At 43.8% G+C, this 26,202-nt stretch overlaps 1 protein-coding gene across 2 annotated transcripts in view; it reads left to right on the forward strand.

Moving 5' to 3' along the window:
* Window positions 1-11,984, forward strand: part of LOC139613397 (teashirt homolog 1-like) — a 36,582-nt gene extending 24,598 nt beyond the window's left edge. For both annotated transcript variants that reach the window (XM_071470011.1, XM_071470009.1), the window contains exon 3: window positions 7,145-11,984. In XM_071470011.1, the coding sequence (XP_071326112.1) occupies window positions 7,145-10,680 (3,536 nt within the window). In that variant the 3' untranslated portion in view covers window positions 10,681-11,984. The remainder of the gene's footprint in view (window positions 1-7,144) is intronic.
* The last annotated feature ends 14,218 nt before the right edge of the window (window positions 11,985-26,202 follow it).

Below are 26,202 nucleotides of genomic sequence, written 5' to 3' on the forward strand. Positions count from 1 at the left end.
ACATACTGTACTCCCCATGCACGTACACTCTTTTGAACATTTCATTCTTTTCAAGTGCAACAACATCCCCACCAAAATGAACAGCTTCTCCATTGCTGTGTTGAGGCACTTTTTTTTCTTGCTCACTTCAAAGCCATTTGTTTACTCTGCTGCCTCCTGACATTGTCTGTGGTAATTAAAGGAGCGCACTGAAATTTATGGTTTAATTATACAGGCCTTGTTATGCAGAGAAGACCAGGATGGGCTGATATGCTCAATAAAAATAAATAAATTCCATACGGGTTTATTGAACCCGTGTTTGCGTGGAGGGTGCAATCGTTCCATCCACTCAGGTGTGTGTGTGTGTGTGCTATTGTGTTTATGTGTTCATGTGTATGCATATATGTGTATGTTTATTTATGTGTTGCCTCGCAGGACAGCAGCAGCAGCTCAGTGCACAGTGTGAGTGGGTGAGAATGAAATAAAAAAAAAAAAAAAAAATCCAGATGAATTGCAATCGATTGGCGCTGGTTCACTGTATTGATCCCCCAGCATGTTAAAGCCTGCTGTACTCCATGAAGAACACTCAGTCAGTCGGTGTGGGTTCACCCCCCCACCACCCCAACCCCCACCCCTTCCTATCCCCTGCACCTTCCACCCCTTCATCAGCTAACACTTGCCTGGATATACTGTAAATGTCTCCCTGCGTTGTTACTGCATGCATGTGTAAAAAGCAGAGACGATAGTGCTTACAGCCCGAGCTTGCATATATATAGTGTGTGTGTGTTCGTGTGTGTGTGTGAGTGCATGTGTGTGTGTTTAGGTTTTGTGTATGCACAGTAATGGAGAGTGATCTTGGCTGTGGCCCACAAGCTGCTTCTCTGAACTGATCTTTGAGTTGGGTATAAAAAGCACTTGCTCTATAAATAAAACAGCAGCACCTTTCACACTCACTCTCACTTATACATGTTCACACACACACACACACACACACACACACACTAACACACACACACAAATTCAAACCTGGCCACATGCCACTTGGATCTTACACCTGCCCATACACAATCACATACACAAATACACATCCCATCAATCCATGTATCAGTCTCTAGAGGTCAGACAGAAGGATGTCTGTGGGACATATTGACATATTTACATGAGCGCATTACCTGTACCAGCTTAGCACTGGCTACCTGTCTGACCTCTGACCCCACTTTGCTTTACAGAACAATAACCTAGTCTGACAAATCTCCCACATCAATCTGCAGTGCCCACATTTGGGTATTAAGCTGATTTTAGTGACTTGTGGCGTGAGCGAGTAGCTGATCAATATATTCTTCAAAATGCAGCATTAGCTCATATAAACATTGAACCTGAACTGGTCTGGTAAGAGAGCAGTCTTCCAGAGGTCAAAAGGACTTTCCCCCTTCTTTCTCTGGCCAGGAGTTGTCAAGATATGGACTGAAAGTTTGAGGGACAGGCTGACAGACAATCCAACATTGCTATTCTTGTGCCCTGCTGCTAGCAAAGCAAAACACACTAACAAAGTGCTCTCTAGAAGATCAGCACTGTGACTTTACATAATGCTACTGGCCTACTATAATTCAGCATGACTTAAAGTGTTTGCACGGAGCCACCAGCGCCAACGATCACCAGGAAGGCTGGTGGTTGACTCGCTGAATATCTGCCAATAATACAGAATTTCAATGCTAATCCTGTTTGCACAGCATTTATTCACATTCACACCACTTTCTGCGTCAGTCCATTATGTAGCTATGTGTCTGAAGAACAACATGTCCCATCCGCTGCTGTCTGCTGAGCTCAACTCAGGCTAGAAGTGTGGGGGGGGGGGGGGGGGGGGGGGGGGGGGGGGGTGAGAGATAAATTGGTACAGCGAGCTGGAATGCTGCAGCAGTTATTTAAGGCCCTGTAGGTGCTGCCTAGGCCATATGCTCCCATTATTCCGCTTGGGAGGGGCCCATGTGGGCATGTGAGCAAGGCTGGAGAGAGGAGGAGAAAGAGGGGGTGATGGAGGGGAGTGAAAGGAGAAAGGTAGCTGAGGAATTATTTTAAGGAGAGCCCCCCTATCAAGCACAGGAGGAATTTTAAGAACGGAATACCGGGAGAAGCCTGAGATGAGATGAGAACGAATTAGCTCCTAAAGTAAATGATCGCCTTCACCCTCAATATCCGGCTCTTTCACCGCCGTCTTTGCATAATTCATCTCGTCAAATTTTGAGGTGTGACAGAGTATAATTCATGAACTCCTGAACTTTTCAGGTTGATAGCTTCTCTTAGGTTAGGGCTTCTCAATCATTTTCATATCATGGAGCTGCGCTTCATTTAAATTCAGTGTCCTTACGGATATTTGTTGATTTTTTCATAAAATGAAAAAAGGGATTTCCACAACTTTAATGTTTTAAATACACTGTAGCAGTGAGAATGAAATGTGATCAGGATAGTATCAAATAACTGGGGAAAATAAACTTCCCCCCCTTCAGACCCTGGAACCCAAAACCTTGTTTTGTCAGCTGTAATGGGTTGAGTTTTTGAAAAATCTTTTCCCCTGCAGATAGCTTAATATTTATCTGTTAAGAAAAAAAGGCCCATATACAGCTTTGTTGTTAGCTTCATATCTCTCTCTCTCTCTCTCTCTCTCCCTCTCTTGTTTCTCCTCCCCTCCCTCTTCTTCTCCCTATCTGTACAGTCTCTTGTCAAACTGAGGCCTGTGTTCCTGATCAGGGCATTGCTCTCATGTTAGCCGCTTCACGGGAAGCACATCCCAGCATTCCCTCTGACACGCCGGCAGCAGCATTACCATAATTGGCTTTTCTACATGACGGGACAGAGGAAATAATAATGTCATTTTATTTACAGCCCTCTTGTCCCGGTCCGAGAGCTATCACCCCCTCCTCCCTCCTCATCCCTCCTCTATCCTCCCTCTCCACCACCGCACTCTTTCTCCTCTCTACACATTCACTGACATACACCTCCTCCTCTCCCTCCTGTTCTATCTCATCTCCCTCTCTCCCCCTCTCCCTGTGCAGGGCGCGAGTCTCGTTCTGCCACAGCGTGTAGGTCAAGCGATGGCTTTTTGATCAGCTCCTGTCCAAAGCCATCAGGGTTGAGAGGCACGTAATGGAGAGCAGGGTGACAAACAGAATCTGGGGAAGGAATAAGACTGCCAGTTTCCTATTAGGGGCCGGCCTAAACGGCCTCTGCCCCCCACCCACCACCCACCCACCCCACACACCATTCTCTGCTGCGAACCCACTCCTGCACTGCCTAAATCACATGAGTGAAGGGGCCTGTGATTGGACATTAGTGCCGCAAATGACTGCCGTGATTGCCCCCTCTTCCCAAACTCACATCAAATAAATAAAGAAATGTGTGTAAATAAATAGAAGGAGGGGTGTTGGAGAAACAGGGCTGGTGGTGGAGGTGCTGGTGAGGGGAGGCTGACTGGTTTCATCCCCTTCTTTTTCCTCTCTCTCTCTCATTTCATCGCCTTTCTGCCTTTCTTATCTGGTTTGTTTGGCTTTGACAGCGGCCAAATGGTGAGGCTCCGCGAGCCTGACAGAGAGTTTTATTGATTTAACAACCAGCAGACTCTCAGCAAAGAAAAGGGAGAAGGAAAAAAAAAGGGAAGGGCAGAGAAAGATAGCAAAGTTTTGAAAAGGAGTGATATGTTTCTGCTTCACTCCTTGCCAAATTTCTGACGTGTCCGCTGGTTGTGTTTCATTTGGTCTCATTTACAAAAATCACGTCGTAGCCTACACAACGTCAAGCTGTGTGTGAGGGAGAATGTTTTAGAGATGATCTTTACTTAGGTCAATCATGTTGTCCCATTGTGAGGCCCAGTGTTGTGCTTAGGCAGGATACAGGGCGTTCACCACAGTCTTTTCATCAGAAAAATATCATATCAAACTGCCTGTCTGTTCTGCACAACAGGACTGCACACACCCTGCTCTGGTGTGGTCTCTGAGAACCAGTGGCAAAATGTGCAAACCTGATCACAGTGCAAATGCAAAATCTGGAGTGACGCATGGCGCTCTTTCATCTTTATATATCAGGTACAAATCAAAGTCAAGGGTGCTTCATTGGTGTTTTATTTTGGGCAGTCCTCTCATTTAAAGAATAATAATAAATGAGGTACACACACATACACAGGTATATTTGGTAGCCTGAGACATGACAACCTTTGATATCACCATAGGTCTGTATGTCAATTCAATTAGCATTATGAATTTTTTAAAGGGCTTAATAACATCCAAAGGGGCTGCTACATGGCATGTTTTATGTTCCCTTTTTTTATTAATGATGTATTAACTGTATGTATAGGTATTGGGAGATCAGTGATACACTGGGATGCTACTTCTTGCGTCCTTGCTGTGTGTAGTTGGTGATCTGGCGTGGCTGGTGCGGGCTTGATCGCTGCTGCTTCTGACAGTGAGTCTGCAGAGCTATCCTGGCTGCTGCCGCCTGTCTGCTTGATGGCGGCACGTCCCCGAGCAAAAGTGACAGGCGCTTTGGCGCCCGTGCAGATGGCCCTGCTCACAGCCATCACCCACTCGGCAAACCAAACCGCCAGGGACGGCACGCGCCAGCCCTACCCCTTCGCGAGCCTTCCCCTTGCTGCTGGTGTTGCTCCGCATATGTGTGTCCAGGGCGAGAGAAGGAGCTTAATCTGGTCGCCAGTCAGAATCACGCATCTTCAAGTTGCAGTGATTAAACAGATAGTGTTGATATGCAGCTCTTAATATCTTTCCTTCCTCATGCTCCAGATTTTAACATCCTGTCAGAATAGATGCAGCCTCTTAAAACAGATGGAGAGCTCATTCATCTCAGACTAATGTTAGCCACATTTCATTACTTATATTGTACATTTATGGCTTGCAAAACCGTCCACTTGCTTGCCTGTGATTTTTACAGATGTCTGTCTCTGCCAGTCTTTTGTCTGTGTGCTTTTGATATCTCCCTCTTTGTTGTTTCCATGACAACATGGCAGGACAGGCATTGATTGACAGGGATCGTCAAAGGGTTCCCTGGCGACCTGCTCATCGTTGGAAGCCCCTCCCTGCTGCAGTCTGTGTTTTGTCACTCACCCAGGGATATTTCTGATCTGCTGCTTCTCATTCCTGTTGTGTGTGTGTGTGCGTGTGTGTGTGTGTATGTGTTAAGCACTGCCAACTATTGGGGTTTAGCTATTTTTTGGCTGCAGCTGACATGAGTGACTCACATAGGTAATTCCTACTGTATGTTTGCACTGTTCGTGTGGGCTTGTGAAGAATGGATAGCCGTTCTGCAGGATGCTTTGTATATTAAATGGCTGATATGTACTGATAGCCTCCTGTTCTGCAAGCGGGTTAGCAAAGGGGAAGGCACTGTAACAGAAGACATTCTGCAGATGTGTTGTAGAGAGTACAGCACATAATTCTAATCTGCTGTGTTAGGGATTTTCAGGAGTTTTAGAAACTGTCTCGGTCTCAGTCTGTCAGTGGGATTGAAGCGCAGCCAGGTTCTCCTGTAGTGCTCTCATTTCACTGAAATCCTGTCAGGCGTTAGGGGAGTATGTTGCTCATTTGGAGAAGGGTGTATCAGTAGCACACAGCGAACTCAGACTTATAGGCAATATTATGGTTGGTGGGTTCAGCTTTGCACTGTAAGAGCAAACATGTATGAGCTGAGCAGAGTGCGTAAAGTACACACATAGGCATGGGGAGGTGGGCACGCGAGCAAACGCGTTGGCAAACAGGCACTTACTGAGGCACACGCATGCACATCATCACACAGTCACAGTCCGTGGTGCAGCTGCTCACCTCCCCCACCTCCTCCACCCATCTCCTCTCAGGCAGCAGTAAATGGTGCCAGTGTATATATATCAGGTATTATGTCCACTTAGATTATGATATGACAGGTTAGCGTGCCGTTTGAAGCTGACAGCACATCTGTTTCATCAGGAGAGACTGATACTGGCATCTAGGACACACATCTCACCATGCAGGAAGGAGATAAAGGAAGAAGCTAGGGGGCCGTCTTTCCTGTCTCCCTGTCTCCCTCACCCTCTCTCTCTCTCTCTCTCTCTCTCTCTCTCTCCTTTCTCCCTTTTCTCTTACAGCCCCTCTCCCCGCCCACCAAACCCACCACCTCCTGCTCACTTTTTCTTTCTCCCTCACATTTTCTTTTCATTCACTTGTTCTCCCCCTAACAACCTCCTGTCTCTCCTACTTACTGATGCTTGCTGTGTCCTCCCTAGCACACACGCACATACACACACACCTGGTGTAGCCTTATATCTTATATGCTTTTGTATATTTTTTACAGGTAAACCTGTTACATCTCAGCCTTCTCTAGTTGCCTTTCCCCACACCTCAATCTTTGATCATGTGTTCACTTTCTTCTGTCTTCTTGTAAGCATTGTGCATGCCATTTTGGATCACAGAGCAGTAGCAGATTGTGCAAATGCATAAACTGTCTGCCCAAGAATCCCTCCCTCAACAATCACTGTGCTATTCTCAATCCAAGTACCATTGTTTTTACCAGTTCCTGCTTATTAGCTCAAATGAAAATTACCTTCCGCTCATCAGAGTGGGTTAGGAAAAGCTGTGATATCTCCAGATTAGCGTTTTGTTTCTTTCCCTCCCTGATCAGTTACATAACCTGAGCATGTGAGGAGCTGAACTTCATGAATTGGATGAGTGAGAGGCAATAAAGCTTGGGGAAGAAAGAAAGAAAGAGAAATAGGGAGTTGAACATGTAAGCATGCAGCTGGCTAACAAGGCCAAACAGCCAGTCATTTCCTGGGGAACATGAGGCATGTGTGGAGGAATAGGGAGTTGGGAAGGAAAAGGACAACTGTCAGAAGCTCAGTGATTTATTTTTCCCTTGGAGGCTTTTTTCACCACTGGCTTTCAGAGCCACATGTGTGTAAAATACACACAAACTCATGCATGCATGCATACGGACACATACACACTCTCACTGGATGAGAATAAAAGCTTACATCTCCTATCATTGAGTATTCATTCCGTGTTATTTTGACAGTGGTCCTGTTAGTGTGCTGTAAATCTTTAATTTCACTGAGCTGACCTCTTTTCTCTCTTCTTTTCTCCCCCCCCTTTTTTTTATCTTCTTTCTCTTCCTCTTTCTCTCTGTGCTCCAGCGTACATGCCCGAGGATGAGCTTAAGGCAGCCCCTCACGATGAGGAAGAGCACCTGCAGGATGACGGCCTCTCATTAGACGGCCAGGACAATGAGTTCCTGTGCAACGAGGAAGAGGAAGATGTGGATGGAGGCCAGCCACCTAGCTACAGAGACTCACCACTCAGCAATGGCACTAACCCTGATGCCGGATATGGGTCTCCACTCAGTGATGCCAGCGACCGACTTACAGACTTCAAGAGCACCTCCTCCACGGATGGTCTGGAGAGGGAAGGCGCAGCTTTGCCCTTCCGTCCCAACAACGGCCTCTCATTCCAGGATAGCCTGGCGCAGATGAAAGCCGTCTATGCAAACCTCATCTCTGATGCCTCTTGGTCCAGCATCACAATGGACATCATGAAATCTAAGCCTGCTGCGGCAGGCAGTGTCAACAGTGCCCTCACTACTCCGGAGCCTGCCTCAACTGCCTCTGCCTCCACAACTACAACCATAAACAAGAGCAGTGGGGTCAACATGGCTAGCAGTCACCACAATGGCAGGAGCTCCAGCGCCACTGTCAACCACACAGGCAGCGCAAGTGGCAATACTAATGGCACAGCAGCTAGCTCTGTTGGCAGCCATAGTGCAACCATCAGCAGTGGGAGCAGCAGTGGTGGGGCTAGCAATGGTAGTGGTGTAGCCTATGACTGGCACCAGGCAGCACTTGCCAAAACTCTTCAGCAGACCCCTTACCACCTTTTACCAGAGCCCAGCCTCTTCAGCACAGTGCAGCTCTACCGGCAGAATAACAAGCTCTATGGCTCAGTTTTCACCGGTGCAAGCAAGTTTCGCTGCAAAGACTGCAGTGCTGCCTATGACACACTGGTGGGTTTGACAGTCCACATGAATGAGACAGGCCATTATCGTGATGACAACAAGGACAAAGAGGAGGATCAGGGAAAGCGCTGGTCCAAGCCACGCAAGCGCTCCCTGATGGAGATGGAGGGGAAAGAGGATGCCCAGAAGGTGCTGAAGTGCATGTACTGTGGCCACTCGTTTGAGTCTCTGCAAGATCTCAGCGTTCACATGATCAAGACCAAGCATTACCAGAAAGTGCCTCTCAAAGAACCGGTGCCAGCCTTGGCCACTAAACTGGTGCCCACTTCAGCTAAAAAACGAGCTATCCAAGATGCTATAGTCTCCCCATGCTCCCCAGACTCTGTCCATGCTGGTAGTGGTGGTGGCAGCGTATCCCTTGGGGATGCTGGCAAAGATTCAAAAGCTGTACCTAACCCCTATGTTACACCAAACAACCGCTATGGTTACCAGAACGGTGCCAGCTACACATGGCAGTTTGAAGCTCGGAAAGCCCAGATCCTCAAATGCATGGAGTGCGGGAGCTCTCATGATACACTGCAACAGCTGACTGCCCACATGATGGTTACAGGTCACTTTTTGAAGGTCACAAATTCTGCATCCAAGAAGGGCAAACAGCTGGTCTTTGATCCAGTGGTGGAGGAGAAGATTCAGTCTATCCCACTGCCACCGACCACCACCAGACTCCCTGTTCCCAGTAGTGTTAAATCCCAGCCTGTGTCCCCCGCCCTCTCCTCAGGCTCAGAGGAAAAGAGGGAAGTAGGTGATGACGAAAAGTTTGATGGTGGTGAGTCAGTGGAGAAAAAAATTAAGGAGGAGAAGGATGACTCAGGTGAAAAATCTGAGACTGACGCCACATCATATAAATATCTTAGAGAAGAAGATCTTGAGGAGGCACCCAAAGAGGGTTTAGATATTCTTAAATCCCTTGAGAACACAGTATCCAGTGCCATCAGCAAGGCCCAGACAGGCACACCCACATGGGGTGGCTATCCTAGCATCCATGCAGCCTACCAGCTGCAGGGTGCCATGAAAAGCTCCACTACTGTTCTGCCCCCAACTGTCCAGAGTGTCCAGATGCAGCCGATCTTTAACAGTGGGCTACGAGGCCTGGTGAGTGACCCCAACTCAGTCATCCACTCGCCTCGGAGCCCTTCCTCCCCTACCCCCCTCAGGAGCAATGTCACTGCCATGGAGGAGCTTGTGGAGAAAGTGACAGGGAAAGCTGCCACTGTGAAGAAAGAAAAGGAGGAGAAGATGGTGAGCCTGGAGCGATGCCGACCCCCATCGTTAGTAAAATCCCCCTCCCCTGCACTGAGAGAGCAGAGAGAGCAGTTAGCATCCCCAAATGACCTCTCTGTAGGTAATCCATCAGGTGTGAGAAGTAGCAGCCCAGGCAGTGTAGATTCAGAGCTCATCTGCAAGAAGGAGCCCAAAGAGAGCCTAGTAGATGGCCACAACAACCATTCAAAGAACATCTCTGAGGCCTGTCAGTCCCCGGTAACTAACGGCAACAGCCTTGGCATCATCACTGATCACTCACCAGAAATTCCTTTCATCAACCCTCTCAGCGCACTCCAGTCAATCATGAACACACACCTGGGTAAGGCCTCCAAACCAGTAAGCCCAGCTGCAGACCCACTGTCTATGCTTTACAAAATCAGCAACAGCATGATGGATAAGCCAGCTTTCAACCCAACTCCTCAGGGCAAGCCAGCTGAGCCCATCAACCACTATCCGTTATATGATAACAGTGACCAGCCCATAGACCTGAGTAAAAATAAGTCCTCCACTAACAGCAACAATAACAATAACAACAGCAGCAGTGCGCTCTTGACCAACAATAGTGTAAATGGTAACAAACCCCTCATTTCCCTCCCTGACACTGTCTCCTCTCCCCTGAGAGAGAATGCTCTCATGGACATTTCTGATATGGTAAAGAACCTCACTGGCAGACTGACGCCCAAATCTTCAACTCCCTCCTCCATTTCAGAGAAGTCGGATGCCGATGGTAGTGCATTTGAGGACGCCCTAGAGGACCTCTCCCCAGTGCAGAAGAGGAAAGGGAGGCAGTCCAACTGGAATCCCCAGCACCTCCTCATCCTCCAGGCACAGTTTGCCTCCAGCCTGAGGGAGACCCCAGAGGGCCGCTATGCCATGACTGACCTGGGCCCTCAGGAAAGGGTCCACATCTGTAAGTTCACAGGCCTCTCCATGACCACCATATCCCACTGGCTGGCTAATGTCAAGTACCAGCTGAGACGGACTGGGGGCACCAAGTTTCTCAAGAACATGGACTCGTGCCAGCCTGTGTTCCTCTGTGGTGACTGTGCCTCCCAGTTCAGGACTCCCTCCTCCTACATCAGCCACCTGGAGTCTCACCTGGGCTTCAGCTTGAAGGACCTGTCCAAACTGTCAGCTGAGCACCTACGGGAGCAGCAGGCTGCCTCAAAGGTGATCACAGACAAAATGACATTCGGCAGCCCCCTGTCAGCCTTGACCACGCCAGAGGACGACACAGGCTCTGTGTACCAGTGCAGACTTTGCAATCGGACATTCGTCAGCAAACACGCAGTCAAACTGCACCTCAGCAAGACCCACGGCAAGTCTCCAGAGGACCACCTGGTGTTTGTCACTGCTTTGGAGAAACTGGAGAAGCTAGACAAGATGGAGAAGGTTTAAGTGGCGTCTCAAGCTGAGGGTAGAGACTGACAGCTGTGGAACTGACTAGAATTTCATTGCACTAAAATGACATTGTTCACAGTTACTGCACTGGGCCGAACTGAGCCGCCAGAAAAAATCAGTCTTATAGTTTTTTGTTGTGATAACTGCCTGACTGGACCATGTCTTTTCATGTTGATTTGTTTTTGTTTTGCCAAGCTTTTTTACACTTATTTTGTAATATATTTATATGCTATTTGTCTGATCTGTGCATGTATTTTAGTGAATCAAGGTTAAACACAAGATTTTAATCTTTTCATGGCAAAAATACAACTACTGCTTCAATGGTAAAAGTGGTGAGTGGAGAGAATTGGTGGAAGAGAAAACTGTATAATACTTGATATGAAGAAGGTGAAAATTTAATGTATACACCAAAAGAATGAAAGAATACCCTGAAAGACTGAAGTAGCACCTTAGACAGCTGAATTTTTGAATTTGTAAAGAGAACATGTTTTGAAATATCTTGCATTTGTCAAAATCAGATTGATTTTAAAAGATCAAGGATTATCATTTCCCCCCCTGCCCTCCTCTTGTTTTTTGGGTTCCTGTCACTGCAGTGTTTTTGATGATGAATGGCCTGCTCATAAATCTGTCAGTGTATTAGAAAAAAGATCACGTGAACATTTGGAAAAACTGAAATGCTGCTTTTGGGTACGAGTCAATCAGTGAAAATGAATGGCCGTCAGTATGCAAGTTTGCTCAAAAAACTTTTCCTTGTTGTGAAGTATCACCTTATAGCAATTTTCCAGTTGTATGGTTTGTTACAACTTTCTCTTTCTAAATTGTGTCGCTTTATTCAACTGTAAAGAGAAAAGTCTGTTACATGTAAATGATTACCAGTGAAATGTCAGTACTCCATAAGACATATCTTACCATTTGAAACAGCTCAACATTCTTTGTATCTTAAGGTGTGTGCATTCTCTAACTTTTATATTGTCATTTTATATACAAAAATGATAAAAAAATAAAAACAGATGGTGTATATAGATATATGCTGTAGAGCTACAAAATGTCCTTTTTTAAAGAAAATACAAATTTAGCTTCTTTGGCTTGGTTTACAGAAATGATTTTAATTATACTTGCATCCAATTTGATGCATGAAATGGTGTGGAAAATAAATAAGCGATGCACAATGACTATACATTTCAATGTTTTATCGACAATATTGTAAAAAAAAAAATGAAAAAAAACTTTTTAGCACCGATTAGTTTGTTTCATTTCTTTCTCAATTGTAAAATAAACCCCAAAGCAGTTGTTAACAGTCATGTATTTGTGGTTGTGTGTTCATTTGTCATGGTGGTGCACCAAATTCAACGTGTATAAACATGTATAGGATTTCTTTTCTTTTTTTTCTCTTTAGCTACATTTAACATTGCAGAGGTCAGATTAAAAATCCCCTTAACTCACTATTTGTGCATATTTTACAACAGGCCTGCTTTTATGTTTGCAAAATGTTAGTAGAAAAAGAGAAGTCACTAGTGTCATACTCATAACTGATGACTGAGCCACATCATACCACCGATGATTATTATAATGATGAAGATGACGGGGATGATAAGCCTGTAAGGGTGCCTATTGTACTGTGAGAAACCCATGCTAGGCTTGTGACTGGCCTTCGGAGGGCCTGTTCTGAAAGAATCAGTGTTATATTAATGATGGCAGTGTACTTTTGCCTGTTGGAACAAAATCAGATGGGTGTCTGTTCTGCTTGATATAGTCTCCTGACCGGCCACACTCAACCACCCAATAATTAACATAGCTATTCAGATGATACATGAGCAGCCAGCTGTCTTTTTCTCAGATCAACTGTTAATACTGCTAACAAGAAAATACACTGCACATCTTTGCACTGTGTATTTATACATGACATTGATTTTTCGCTATAATTAAGAGGCATAACTTGGAAACGTGGAGGCTATAATCAAAACTGAATTCTAACTTGAATGTACTTGATATTTCTGAGACTGTTGGCCATAAATTGGCTGCTTCATCCAAAAGTCTAAAACACGTGTACAGTAAATGCCATATTGTCAACATGCCTACCTATTCTAGCAGGTTTGTTCAGATAAAAAACATCTTTGGAGGAGGAAGTGTCTCTTCAGCACCGTCACTGTGTCACAAGTTTGTTTGGCTTCGATTTCCACAGCCAGCGTGTTATTGTGTAAGCTCACTCAAAAATGATGCAGTCTGCTGTAGAAAAACCATTTCCCTTTCCACTTCATTGACTTTGTTTCCATCTCCTCTAAATGAATGTTTGCATAGTTGCTTGCAGAGCATGACAGAAGATTTTCTGCAACCTTTCTGACAAATCAAACAGCTTCCTACTCATCAGTGTCCAACTGCTTTTGTTGCACCGTGGTTGCAGCTTTTTTTTTTATCCACCGCGTTTCCTCTGTTTTGTGTGCTGTTGTATTTTCTTATATTTCAGGTCTGATTGCATTTCATGTGCCGCAGCTTTAGCATTCAGCTGAAGCCAGAGCTGAATGTGACTCATTATCTAAAGTGACCTCAAGATGACCCACAGCCGAAGGTAAGCAGCAAGTTGTGGGATTTTCTTCCTCGGGCAGCCCCCGCAGGTAAAGCGTCTGCATCAGGAATTTGATCTCTCATCTCGCCCTTATGTCTCAAGTTTCTGATTGAGTACTTACAGACCCAGCCTTTGTATGGATGAAGCCATGCTGCAGTGTTATGACTTCCATTCCTCACACTCACAACATGTCTCGTGTTGGCTGAGTCAGTCACACACACTCACTCTCCCAGCTATATTATCATGAGTGTCTTTGTGCAATTACACACCTCCTCGATCTGGCTGCACCTCGCTGTGTTGATACATGGATTCAGTGACAAAGGAAACACAGGCAGAGGGCAGATTAGCCCGGCTGAAGATGCAGCTTCCTCGGGAAAGGGGCTGCTAGAGTTGGGTTATAAAACAAACAAGGCAGATAAACAAGCAACATTTGGAGGAGATAGTGTTCCCTGCACACCGGAAATAAAAAAACACCTTGTAGGTTTAATACCCCACAGCTAAACCTGTAATTTTGCTGTGCCGTCAGATAGCTGCTGAGCCGATAGAGACTCTTTCCTGCTTTGTTAGAGATCAGTGCACTGTTTCCTGTGCGTATTCTATGTAAATTACATGCGATAATCGCCACGCACGGCACAATACTGGTTCCCGTGGTGCAAACGGAAACCGAGGATAGATAAACGCAGGCTGGGCAGATTTGCATAGCCTTTGTGTTTTGGGCGCTGCTGAACGTGAGCCCTGAGGATTGGTAGGGATTTCCTCAAGGTTTTGTATAAGTAAATGCCTGCTTCCTCTCAGGGCTGGGACCATTATGTACAGCAGACAGGGGTGGGTGTAGACAGAGGGCACAAATGGAATAACAAAATTACCTGGGCTGGTGGGAACACAGGGAGGGAGTATTAACCTCCATAACTTGCGTCTGCCTCTGCCTAGATAGAGCAGGGATAGAGTGGTGTTTGCATGGCAGCATGTACTCTACTCTACACTCTGATTCTGTACATTACATCAAGTATACTGTATGTATTTGTGTCGCCTGTTAGAGCCAGTGATAGAAAGGTCTCTGTCTGTGGTTAGGAGTCAAAGACAAGTGAAGTTAAATCAGAGAGGGCACGCTGATCCCAGTGCTTGTGATGTTTGATCTCTTCTCAGAGGTTCATCTCTTAAGATTCAAGGTGTGTTATTACCTCAAATGTATGTATGCTCAGTGGAAACACACACTCACACATGTGGTTGCCTTAAAGTCCTTTGTTCGGCTTCATATGTTAGAGGTTGTTTTTTTTTTCCCCCAGTTTGTATATGATAGCAGCACAAAGATCATTGTCAACCATGAAACGAAGACAAAGCTCCTGCTGAGGATCCCGGCGTGCATCTGCTGCCTATAAACCCTCCAACTTTGCACACAACTCCGACGTATGGTTTAATACCTCTCCAAAATACATCAAAACAAACAAACAATGTCTGACAGAGAATCAACAAACAAAGCAACAACGACTGAGAGCCTTTGTACTGGATCAGAAACTAAAGTCGGAGAAATCTGTTTGGATCCTGATAAAACGCTTCATTGTGGAAAAGGCACTCAGGAAGAAGTTATCAGTGTTCATGTTTTGCAGAAGATACCTGCCTCAGTCTATTTTTATGTTGATTTAAGTCACTTTGGGGACTTGATTCAATTATATTTCACAGCTTCATACAGTAAAATGTGCAGGATCTGTGACAATTCTTCCTTCAGTGCTACACTCTAACCAATCAGGGTTCAGTATAGTACCAGAGCAGGTTCTGTTTGTGACCCCAGACTCTATTTACGAACCTGAAGTCCAAATTCTTATGACACCAACTGCACTGAGCCAACTTTAACATTTCATTTTTTGACAGTGTAATCAAAACAAAGTGTAATTTGTTATCAGAGCAAAACAACTTTCGGTAATTATTTGTTTGATGCTTTATTCCTAATCTGGTCAAATTTGTCAAATGTTTCCTGGAATTCATATAATTTTGCGTACAGGTTCTGCGTAAGCTTCTACTAAAGAGTGCCTCAAGTAAAACTTGTTGTGAATTTACATTTATAACACTTTCATGGTGCAGTTAAAACATTTAAGGATGACTGACATTTCTGACCCATAATCACCTACTTATTTTTTCAAAGGTCGGAGTACATTTATACAGCTTCAACCAGCCCTGCTGTAGGATCAGACATACAGGTAATCTGATGAGGTCCATCACAGTATTTTGGCTTTTATTGATTCAGATACATTGTAGAAGCTGAAAGGTTGCACAAGATTAAATTTTTAAAAATACTTATTGGAGTGACAAAACCTTATTCCAGGCACCGCAGTGTGATACTCATGTCACTGTGACAGAGTGCAGCGCTCCAGCCGGTGTCAGCGACAGTGTATTTGTGTTTTTGTGATGGACATGCAGCAGTCTTTCATCAAGGTAGGTTTATTTTGCGGTGGGAGGGTTGATGTGACAGAGTTGTCTGTGGAGAATGACTGTGTTTGACAGCAGCAGGCTAACGGATGTAGGAGATCATCTCAGTCTGCCAAACCTTTAGTTATACGATGTGGTGGTGGATGAGAAGTGCAGGTGTGTGTCGCCAGGCCCTTCATCCATCACAAGCCCGGACAAAACACAAAAGCATACAGGGGATGAAATGTTTCCTCCATCTTGGTGGATGAAGGATGTGCTTTTACAAAACAAGATGCGATACCTACTCATTCTGTTCTTCCATTTTATTATTTTTTATTTTTTGGGGTGGGGGGACTGGGCCTGTTTGCTTTGTTGTGTGTCCTTATTTCTTAGTGTCTTTGACTTTCATTAAGACATACATTACAAACCAGTCACCTTTCCATGAAATATGTATTTGAATTTTTAATCTCTGATATACAAACGTGCACTATATCTGTTTCATGGTTTTCTGTGCACACCTCTGTGTAGCAGCTAATCTATCTCTATTTGCCTGATCACCTGGGGACATGTCTATAGCTACAATAATAATTCATATATGAAAGATTAATGGTATATTTCCCATTATCCAGTGTGTATATGTATGATTTAGGCATTGACCTCTCAGGGGTTTTTTTTTTGAATATGAGAACTACCATGTCCCTGTCATTTCCTATTTCAAATCAAAGAGGTCAACTTAGAAAATATCTCAGAACCAATTTGTGTTTCAAAAAGACCCTTGAGAAATGGTGGCTTGTGTTGTGTTTGATATGCACAAAGACACTTATCCCTTATCTATCTTTTCAGAGAGAAAGAGAGGGAGATAGAGGGTGAAGTGCTCCAGGAATCAGTGCTGCCTCCATGAGATATGATGCTGCTTGATTTTGATCATTGACATTTGCTTTTTCATGCATCCTGAAAAACAAGGCCTCCCTTCCATTAAGGAATTATTCAAATGACCTTCAACAGTGCATGTTTTCCTACAGTTTTGTTTTGGGAATATGAGAACACATACTGACATCTCAATTACTTATGCAAGGCTCAGAGTAGGCCCAGTGGATGCAATCACCGTGTGTGCAGTCCTCAGTCACTCCGAATCACAGAGGCTCCCGGACAGACACACATAATTCAGACAAGTCAGACAGGATTTGCATACAAAGACTAAAAACAAAAAAAAAAAAAAAGAAGGGGGCTTAAATAAAAAATGCACCATCTTGAGCTAGAAGAGAGGTACAAATTTGTGGGGAGGGGGAAGGGTAGACTGGTAAATTCTTTTAAAAAGGTCTTACATGTCATATTCCGTATGTAGCAGGTTTAGACCGATATACAGTACTGATACTGGCCTTTGGCATTTGCGTCAATGTTGTTAACCTCTGCAAAAAAAAGACGTATTGATAAAGAATTTTTATTGCACAACCTCTATTATTTACAGAATGAATTATTATCTAATTATTATTCCCTGATTGGTTTTCAAATGAAAGGTTAATTTGCTCATTTTCCCATTTTCCTACTCCTACAAAACATGCTGTATTTTTTTTCAGCATACAAATGGACAGATATTAAAAGATGTTGAATGACACTTAGTTATTTTACAAAATGTCACCCCTCTATCTAAAGGCCCTCAACAATCAGCCACCTCAGTCACATACTGGACCAGACACTGTTGTCCATCTTTATCCCCTTACAACCTCAGGTTTTTTTTTGTTTGTTTTGGTTTTTTTTCGCTTCCGCCCTTCTGGAGGTGACACACTGTCTCATCGTCGCATGATGGGTGGGGGTTGTAGAGGAGTGGGTGCAGGGGTAGAAGGGTTGGGGTGGTGGAGGGCAGGGGGAGAAGCGGGGTGGGGTGCATGGGAGGCTAACCCGGCGTCACGTCATTAGCGTTGTGCGTCGGAGATGCAGGGGCACCCTGACACATGTCACGGACAGCCAGCCGAGGGCCCACGTATGAAGCTGACATGCTGCGCATAATTTATCCCGTGACACGATCTGCATGCCGAGTTGTTGATCTGTTGTGTTTGGTTTGGACATGGGCGCTCTGGCAGGGAAGACAGAGGGAGGGGGTTATTATGCAGGTGGAGGGGGTGAGGGGTAGAGGGGGTGAGGGCGAAGAGGTGGCAGGGTGTGTGTGTGTGCGTGTGCGTGTGTGTGCTTCCGAGGGGCGGTGGAAGTCGGCATCTTGGTGTAGCGCACACTGAAGGGGCGACACATTTGTCATGTCCACTGAGAAGCAACATATACATAAACAAGCGCATTCAGATTCACTAATGCAGACACCCAGTCTCATACACACTCACACACTCACACACACACACACACACAAGCTCATTCAGGCTTTTGCGATATGCATGTTGAGTCACAGTGACATCACAGCCACAGTCTTGTCCCTTAAGACATCTGTTTGTGAGAGAAAATGACTAACAATGTTGAAATGACCCTCTGTCATTCCACTGGATCGTCCAAGCTTCAGCTGCAGCGTGGTGCTAAAGCACAGCTGACCCCACGTACCATCAGCTCCACATGATTCTGCTTCAGAGGCTCAGTGAAGCTTTGAGGATGAATGTATATAGATGTGTTTGACTGTGTGCATGTTCTTTTTTGTAAATCACTAAATGCTTTAGAGACACAGCGACAATTATTGAATTTGGTTTAGCTATAAAATCCACAGGACATATGGCTGGATTTTGGCAAGGTCTGGGAAGTGTGTGTGTGTGTGTGTGTGTGTGTGTGTTTGTGTTTTACAAATCAGAATGTGTAGGCTACATTAAAATGTATCAATTCAGTTATGGGTATCCTTTAGTTTTATTTGTGATCTGTATTTGCGTGTGTGTGTGTGTTTGCTTGTGTGTCTTCTTGGAGCGCTCATCAACCATCAACTACTCCTGCCCCCCTCCTTCCCTGGCTCGTTTACATGAATTATGCATATGACCAGTCTCGTTAGAGGAGCCCCTCCCTCATCACACTCCTAATCCCTGCCGTTGCCGTGGTAACCAGATTAGACATGACTGTGAGGTACAGTATGGGCCCTCAGGGCCTTTTTCTGGACAGGCCTGATCCAGGGCAGGCATGAATGAGGATCTGGAGGTCCTATAGGCCTGTAGGTCACCTGTCCACTGATATTACTGTACTGATGCTGGTGCTTGATGGGAAATATTAATTTCAGTTCAGCTCAGTGTGTTGCCATGAACCCTGAGGGCTATCTAGGGATCTAGGAGTAACAGCAAGGGTAAAGACTGAAACAATGAAAACGTGCTGTAAGAATTATGATGTGTTGTTATGTTATGAAGAACCTGTACATCACCAAGGTTACTGTGTCTGACCTGCATCTTGTCCTGACACTTTCCAGAGTCAAAAAGCTGGATATGATTTATACTTTTTTGTTGTCCATCAAGTGAAAAATATTTGAGTATGTAAACACCTTTAATCAGGGTTAAAGTTAACTAATTAAAATTGTAACAAAGTTTAGACCATTAAATTGGTTAAGTTAAGGATAGGTTTGGGTCATGTTAATCAAGAAAGTCAAACAACTACAAGCATCTTGTCTGATAGTTTGCAGGTTGTGTGTGATAAACAGTCATTATACATTTCAGTGGCAGACCTGTGTCTCTTTGTCTCCCTGTTAAAGATGCAACGTGCAACTCTGCATGACCTTCGAAAGGAGGTCACACCTATGTCTCAACCACACAGCTATGATCTGACAAGCCTGATCAACATTTATCTGGGGCACGGAGAGGACCTGCAGCTATGGTATAATGCACTGTACCCCACAATACAAGCGGATGTAACATCATGAAATTTAAATATTAGATCAGACTTTTTTTTCTGTCTTGATCTATGTGCCTTCCACCATCAAATGGACATTATTATGTCTTGACACATTTTTGTAAATTTAGCACTGCAGGCGCACACCTTAGGGATTATCTTCATATTGGATGGACGAATCTGCAGCACACTACTTACATCCAGTGCTAACGTTTACTGCCAATGTAGAAAGTAGTGTGTCCTTTATCTAGCAAAACAGAAATAAACCAAGTGGAGGTCAGGGTGCAGGATGGGCATATTACCTTTACCAAACCTTAATCAGCGTTTATCTGTCATAGCTGCAGTATTTCCAAAATCTTATCCATGTTGAAGTTGCCCTGTGCAGTCACTGTGGAAAGAAAAAAAACTTGAGAGATTAAGATGTAAGAATTCAAACAGCCACATTAGTTATATATTATTAGTGATATCAGATGCAAAAGCAAAGTTATTTACATCTGAAAAAAATGCAGCTTTGTAAAATTCATCAGGTTGTAAATGTGGTCCAGACTTAACAGTCTATTATTAGTATATAATAGACCAATGCACTGAGAGTTCAGTTCAAATGAGTTTTTGAGGAGTTCATCACTGTGGGAAGAACAACTGCTCTCAGTGAAATATTTAGTTCTTGAAATATATGTTTAATGGCGATTCAAAGGCAGTGACATTCACAGTGTCAATTGCTACATTGTTCTATCAGAGTGTAAGGAATTTTGAAAATTAGCTGTCGGGTTGAAGCAAAAAAAACTGGGTTACTACTACAAAGCTGCAGTTGTTTTTTTCTTAAGTGTGTAAAAGTGGCACAAGAAAAATAAAAGTTTGCTTGTGCTGAATACAAAAAATGTTGCAAGACAACAGTATTTCCATTTAGTAGAAGACCCTAATTACAAAAGACAGGACGTTAACTTGCACAAGTCAGGATACAGATGAGCTGATGATGTTTTCTCCCTTGACCACAACTAGTCAGTTTGTTTTTATCAATATTATTTCAAGATCAGATGTATGGCAGCAGAAATAATTCCGCTGCTGTGTGGGAGATTTTTTCAACAGTCTTGAAAACCTGCAATGACAGCTTTTTGGATTTTAATAGAGAGTTTTAATGTCCCGTAAAAACCTAAATGCTGTTTCCAAGACTTGTATAAATTGATCATTTCCCAGAGGATTCAGACCGTAGGGGCATGTATTGTACATTCATTCCCTTTCTTAAAAGAACTGCAATGTGTTTGTTTGGAAGCAGTTTGCCTGCTTTGCCCAGCTCTATCACTGCTCCCTTGTGACCCACCATTAACATTACTGGTTGAAGTTTTTCTAGTCAGAGGTTGCTGACAGAGTTTCTTGGACTGCAATGATAACAGGAGAGTAACAACAGAGGCCTATTTGTTGCTGTGAAAAATAACACTTTGGCATGAGTGCTGTGGTTGTTATTTCAGATTCCATGTGTTAACCATACATGAGCGTTAATTTGTGTATAAAATTTTCAAAATTCACACCTAATATGACCCTGTGTAGATTCACAGTCAACACTGTAGGTGTGGAGAAACAAAGTGAAACCTATGCTAACATTAGACATTTGTATATTCTCTTAATGTCATACTGTCTTCATTTTCTTGAGGCCCCCACAGACATAAGTTTAAGAACCCCAGACCACTACTGTGTCTGTTTCAAGAAACAAAAGTGAAATTAATGGAAAATGAAGCAGACTGCCATTGTAGGCAGCTTGCATGTAATCGTCCTGTTGTTATTTCGAGCTTGTTAATTTCGCAGCGCCAGTTGGAGTTGTCCATCTGTTTATTAAAGGTTAACTGCCTCCACACTTATGAAGCGTACGTTTCTCACGATCCTCAGAGTTTACAACATGCAGTGGCTTGTCTCTGACGCATCTGAGAAGTTTGTCTTCTGCCCTGATAAAAGAGTAAATGACAGGTTTTGTCACAGTGTGTCTGGTATAAATAACTGAGAAGAAAAATGAAAACTCAGAACAAGAAAACAAGCTAAAGCAGAGGAATGAGGGGTGAGACTGTAGCAGATATAAAGACAAAACATTTACTATATATTACATTTATTATTAGTATAAAAACTGATTTACTGGTCAGAGTCTGCAGATGTAGGTGCTTTGGTGAATGCAGAGAGTACAGATGGGCAGACAGTCTAGTTAATGGCCAGGCATCACTGTAGTGGTGGGAAGGTAGGGATCTGCAGTTCCTGGGTGTTGACTTAATGGACAGCCTGTCACTTCCTTGTCAAGTCACCAAGATAATTTTACTTTACCCATTGTATGTGTGTGCATGTGTGTGTGTATGTGTGTGTGCACTGCACTGCATGTGTTTGCACTGTTTCTGTTGTGGGTGATTTCAAATGAAGTTGGCTGGTTCAGAAGTATGCCAAGGCCACCCTCTCTGGGCATTTTCACAGTAGAAATTATGTGTTTTTGGTTTGTTTGTCAAAAAATGAGCACAGTAATGACACCAAGAGGAAAGAGGCTTTTCCAAACCTGCCTTCCAGAGTTTTGATTCATGTGATTTGTGTCCTTAAAACACACACTGAACAATGGCTTAAGGCAAGTTTTTTTTCTCTCTTTTTAAAAAAATTTTAAGTACCAAGTTTCTGACCAGAGGAAGTCATGACGGCTCCCATGTGGTACTTGTTGAAAATGTCAGGCGTGTGTGGTATTTTTGCCATGTGGAACACGGCTAAACCAGTGCAAAAAATACAGCGAAGGTGCAACTGATTTGGTTTCTGGATTCTCATGCACCAAAATGAACCTGACAAACCTGCAGAAATGCAAGTTATTACTGCAAACACCTTAAATATGACTGATCGTTAAACATCAGTAAGCTGTGCTTTTACTGAAGCAATGTGCAAACATTCAAGAAGAGGAGTTTAAAAAGAAGCTGGTTGCCATGGTGACTTTTTTGCCCCACAGAGTCTGTGAATTCTGCTTCCTGTTCCTGCACCGTAGATGGAGGTGACACCATGTGACTGCGCTACAAACACATTTTCTCCACGGATAGCCCCACCCAGCCTCCGACATCCGGCACCCAGTACCCCCCCTCTCCCACCTCCCACCCTGCTTCTCCTTTGTTAAGCCAAGCTCGCAGTGCCATAGACACAGATGAAGGCGTGGAGAAAACACATGCCAAAAAGGCCCCCCTGCCACTCTCACTCTTGCACAGCGACAATGATAGGCTGTCATCACACAGCGATCAGCACTGTCACCCACAACATTGCCGTGCACAAACACACACACACACGTATACAAGTGTGCACATGCACACAGACACACACACACACACACACACACATACATACACAGGACCCACGGCTGTGAAAATCCGCACCAGCCTCGACAACACTGACAACCAAGTCACTGCTGTCACTTCAGTTATTTTTACACTGGGGCCTGACAACACATCAAAAATCCTTCTCGCTATGGGAACAACATGAGACCACTGCATCAAGCCCATTAGACGCCACGTGTCACATCAAATATCTAATTATCTGCTATTCAATATTCCCAATTAAGTTAGAGATGTTCACTATGCACATTCACACAATAATTTACCACAGCGTTGTGTATGCAAACTGAGATGATAAGGCTGGCCTAGCTGTAAAAAAAAAAAAGGAGAAGAAAAAACACAGCTGCCTTGCTGTCCTGGTGACAGTGAGAAGGCTGAGGTGGATCCTGGAGAGAGTGATCGCTTGCTGTGGTTCAATCCTGTTTTCTGCAGATAATATCTGACCAGACACAAAGAGAAACAGAGACGAAAGAAAGAGCCAGTTATTCTGGTATTTTTCTTTTGTCCAGGCCGGTAGAGGAAGAGTTAACTTTTTTGGCCCTGGCTGCTGTCAGCAAGCAGAAGGCAGCTATGTGATGAGTCTGATTGGCGGCCGATGGCGGTGAGATCAGTGGCAGGGCTGTGCGATGGATGCCATCTTGGCCAGCTTGTGATGTGCAGTTTGTCGCCCGGGCCTCACTAGGAAGGAAAGCCTTGAAAATACTGCTGGCTGTCACTCAAAGAGAAATGTGGTGTAGTTCCAAAAAAACCCTTCACCAAATACCTTTTTGTTTGCTATCACTGCTCTTCACAGCCACTAGGACGTGATGCACATTGTCACAGTAGTGTATAAGAAGGTGAGTAAAGTAATCAGTCACATAACAAACAGTTACTGCAGTTTTTTTGCTCAAAAGACCTCATCCAGATTTAACCTATGATACAGCTCACTACAATATCAGCTGGGATTAATTGAAATAAACCTAAAAAGGAGGGTCCTCATACACTAAGGCTTCATCCACACTACTATGTTTTAGTTTTTCTGGTAAGTTTTACCTGGGGTCCACACTCGCTGGAGCTCTCGAACCCGCAAAACGGAGACCTTTGGAAACGATGACGTAGACACCCACAGATGTTCCCTGAATGGGTTTTTATCGAAATGAAAACTTATTAGTGTTGACATGTCCTAAGTATACATTCATACACAAATCCTCATACACTATCTAAATGACAAATCCATCCATATGAATATTCCTTAAACCCCACATATTAGCATTTCATGATACATGGTTTTAGGAGATGAAAACTTAAAATACTTGGTTAAGGTTCATTAAAAGTAACCAGTGTAACTGTTGATATAATCCCATGTTATCAACCCTATGAGGTTTTGTGGCATTACAACTTCACATTTTTAGCCATTAGCTGCTGAAGTTGGCCTTTATTTGCACATCTGTGAGAGGCTGTTTACCAGGACCATGTCAACACAGGTCATTCTAAGCTTTTGAGCAAATAGCCAATGTGTCGTTCTTCTGGTGGGGATATTTTTAGAAAATAACATAAATAAACTGTTGCATAAATTATCAATCATTGATTTTCCTGATATGAAGCCTGCAGGTTATTACACTACATCTGTAGTATATTCAGTTAAATTTGCTTGTTCATGCAGTAATCAGGTGTTGATCTGGCTGTGTAGAGGACGAAAATATCCATGTAAACCACCAGTCAACTGGCTCCCCACACTTCAGGGAAAACCTCTTAACCACCCCACCCCCGACTCCCTCACCACATTTTTCCCCATTAGCCCCTTGTTTGCCATGACAGAGTGGGATTAAACACAGTGTAAAATGTTACACTTCTGAGAAGTTCCCTTTTTAAATTTAGTGACAAAACAGGCAAATTAAGCCTTTGCCCCATGCATCCTTGCCCCCCCCCCCCCCCCCCCCCCCCCCCTCGCTCCAGCACCCCCCCACCCCCTTGTATGTTTGTAGCCTGAAGCGAGGATCGGCGCTTCATCGCAGAGGAGGACAGCGGGGTCAGTTATGCCTGCAGGCACGGAGGCCCCTCGGAGCCGCAGCAGCCGCTCATTTCAACCCTCAACCAACATCGACAAGAACAGAGATGCAGATCTTCTGACCAGGAAGTAACACAATAACATCAGCAAACCACAGCAGACAAATGAGGACAGGATCAACGGCTGGCAAATTGAAAGAGGTTACTTTGCCATTAACCTACAATGGTATGTGTTTGGACATTTATGACATTTTAAACATACACTTGAAGAGGTGCTCATTTAAACAGTATGAGAAGGAGCACTACACTTCACGCAGCCATGATCCAACTGCTCCGCACTCCAGCTAGTGACCATAATAAATGTAAATATGTAATTTTTGTACACTATATATAATTTGTATATTATTATATTCTTATTATTTATCTTTCTTAAAAATGTGTTATTGCAGTTTCTTTGCCGCTTTCTTTTCTCTGCACTGCCACTTTGCTGCTCCAACACTGTGAATTTCCCCACTGTGGGACTAATAAAGGCTATCTTATCTTATCTTATCTTATCTTATCTTATCTTATCTTATCTAATACAGCATCACACAATATTTACACAATTATCAGTATAGTAACAACCATTTTCTGTTTAATTTAATGTAAAAGTTTGGCAAACTACAAACATTGTTCTTACCTGTTGCTATGCAAGGAACATATTCTGATTATCAGGCTGACTTGCCATGTTGTTTTGCTGCAGTTACTCAGCCGGACCTTGCGTTCATGTTAACTACTTCCTGTTTTGGAAGGGAGGTTACTTTGTTTTGTTTTTTACTTATCAATCAGTTGACATATCTGTCCCACCAATGTCATTTTCAGTTAACACATAAGTTGTGGTAGTGGTGGTCAGGAGCTGATATTTAGGAGTTCCTTTTCAGTATTCAGCTTACACCAACCTGGACAACTGTGGCAAGTTCATCCTATCAGTCACTATTGTTATGGCTGTCGCTAGGTTGATAGCTAGCTATGCAGCAAGATGACGACCTCATTCCAAATGCTGCCTACATAGCTCTGAGTGGTCAACTGTCTCACCAGCATCCAGGTAGTGATTCAGAGTCCTGGCACAAGGCTACATGAAATGCACTTTCAGTGCTTCGTTCTCTTGAACAGTTGTTCAAGACAGGCTTCTAGAAGACCTCTTAGATAAATTATAAGGTCATTGTTTGATTTCTGTTCAGCAGATGCAAATTATTACTTGTAGAAAAAGACTGCTACATTACACGATATAGGTTTATTGTTAATCAAAGCAGTCAGCCATCATCATGTTGTAAACATGTACCAAAAAAAAATACACAAATTTATATTTTTCACTGGCAAAACTTACCTTAAATCTGTTGGCAACATTCAATCTAAGTGTTTTAATTGTTTTTTGTTGCTGGCTATAGAACAGAAACT

Source organism: Trachinotus anak, unplaced genomic scaffold (assembly GCF_046630095.1).
Source record: "Trachinotus anak isolate AG129_WGS33_773 ecotype Australia unplaced genomic scaffold, CSIRO_AGI_Tana_v1 ptg000032l, whole genome shotgun sequence".
Taxonomy (NCBI): domain Eukaryota; kingdom Metazoa; phylum Chordata; class Actinopteri; order Carangiformes; family Carangidae; genus Trachinotus; species Trachinotus anak.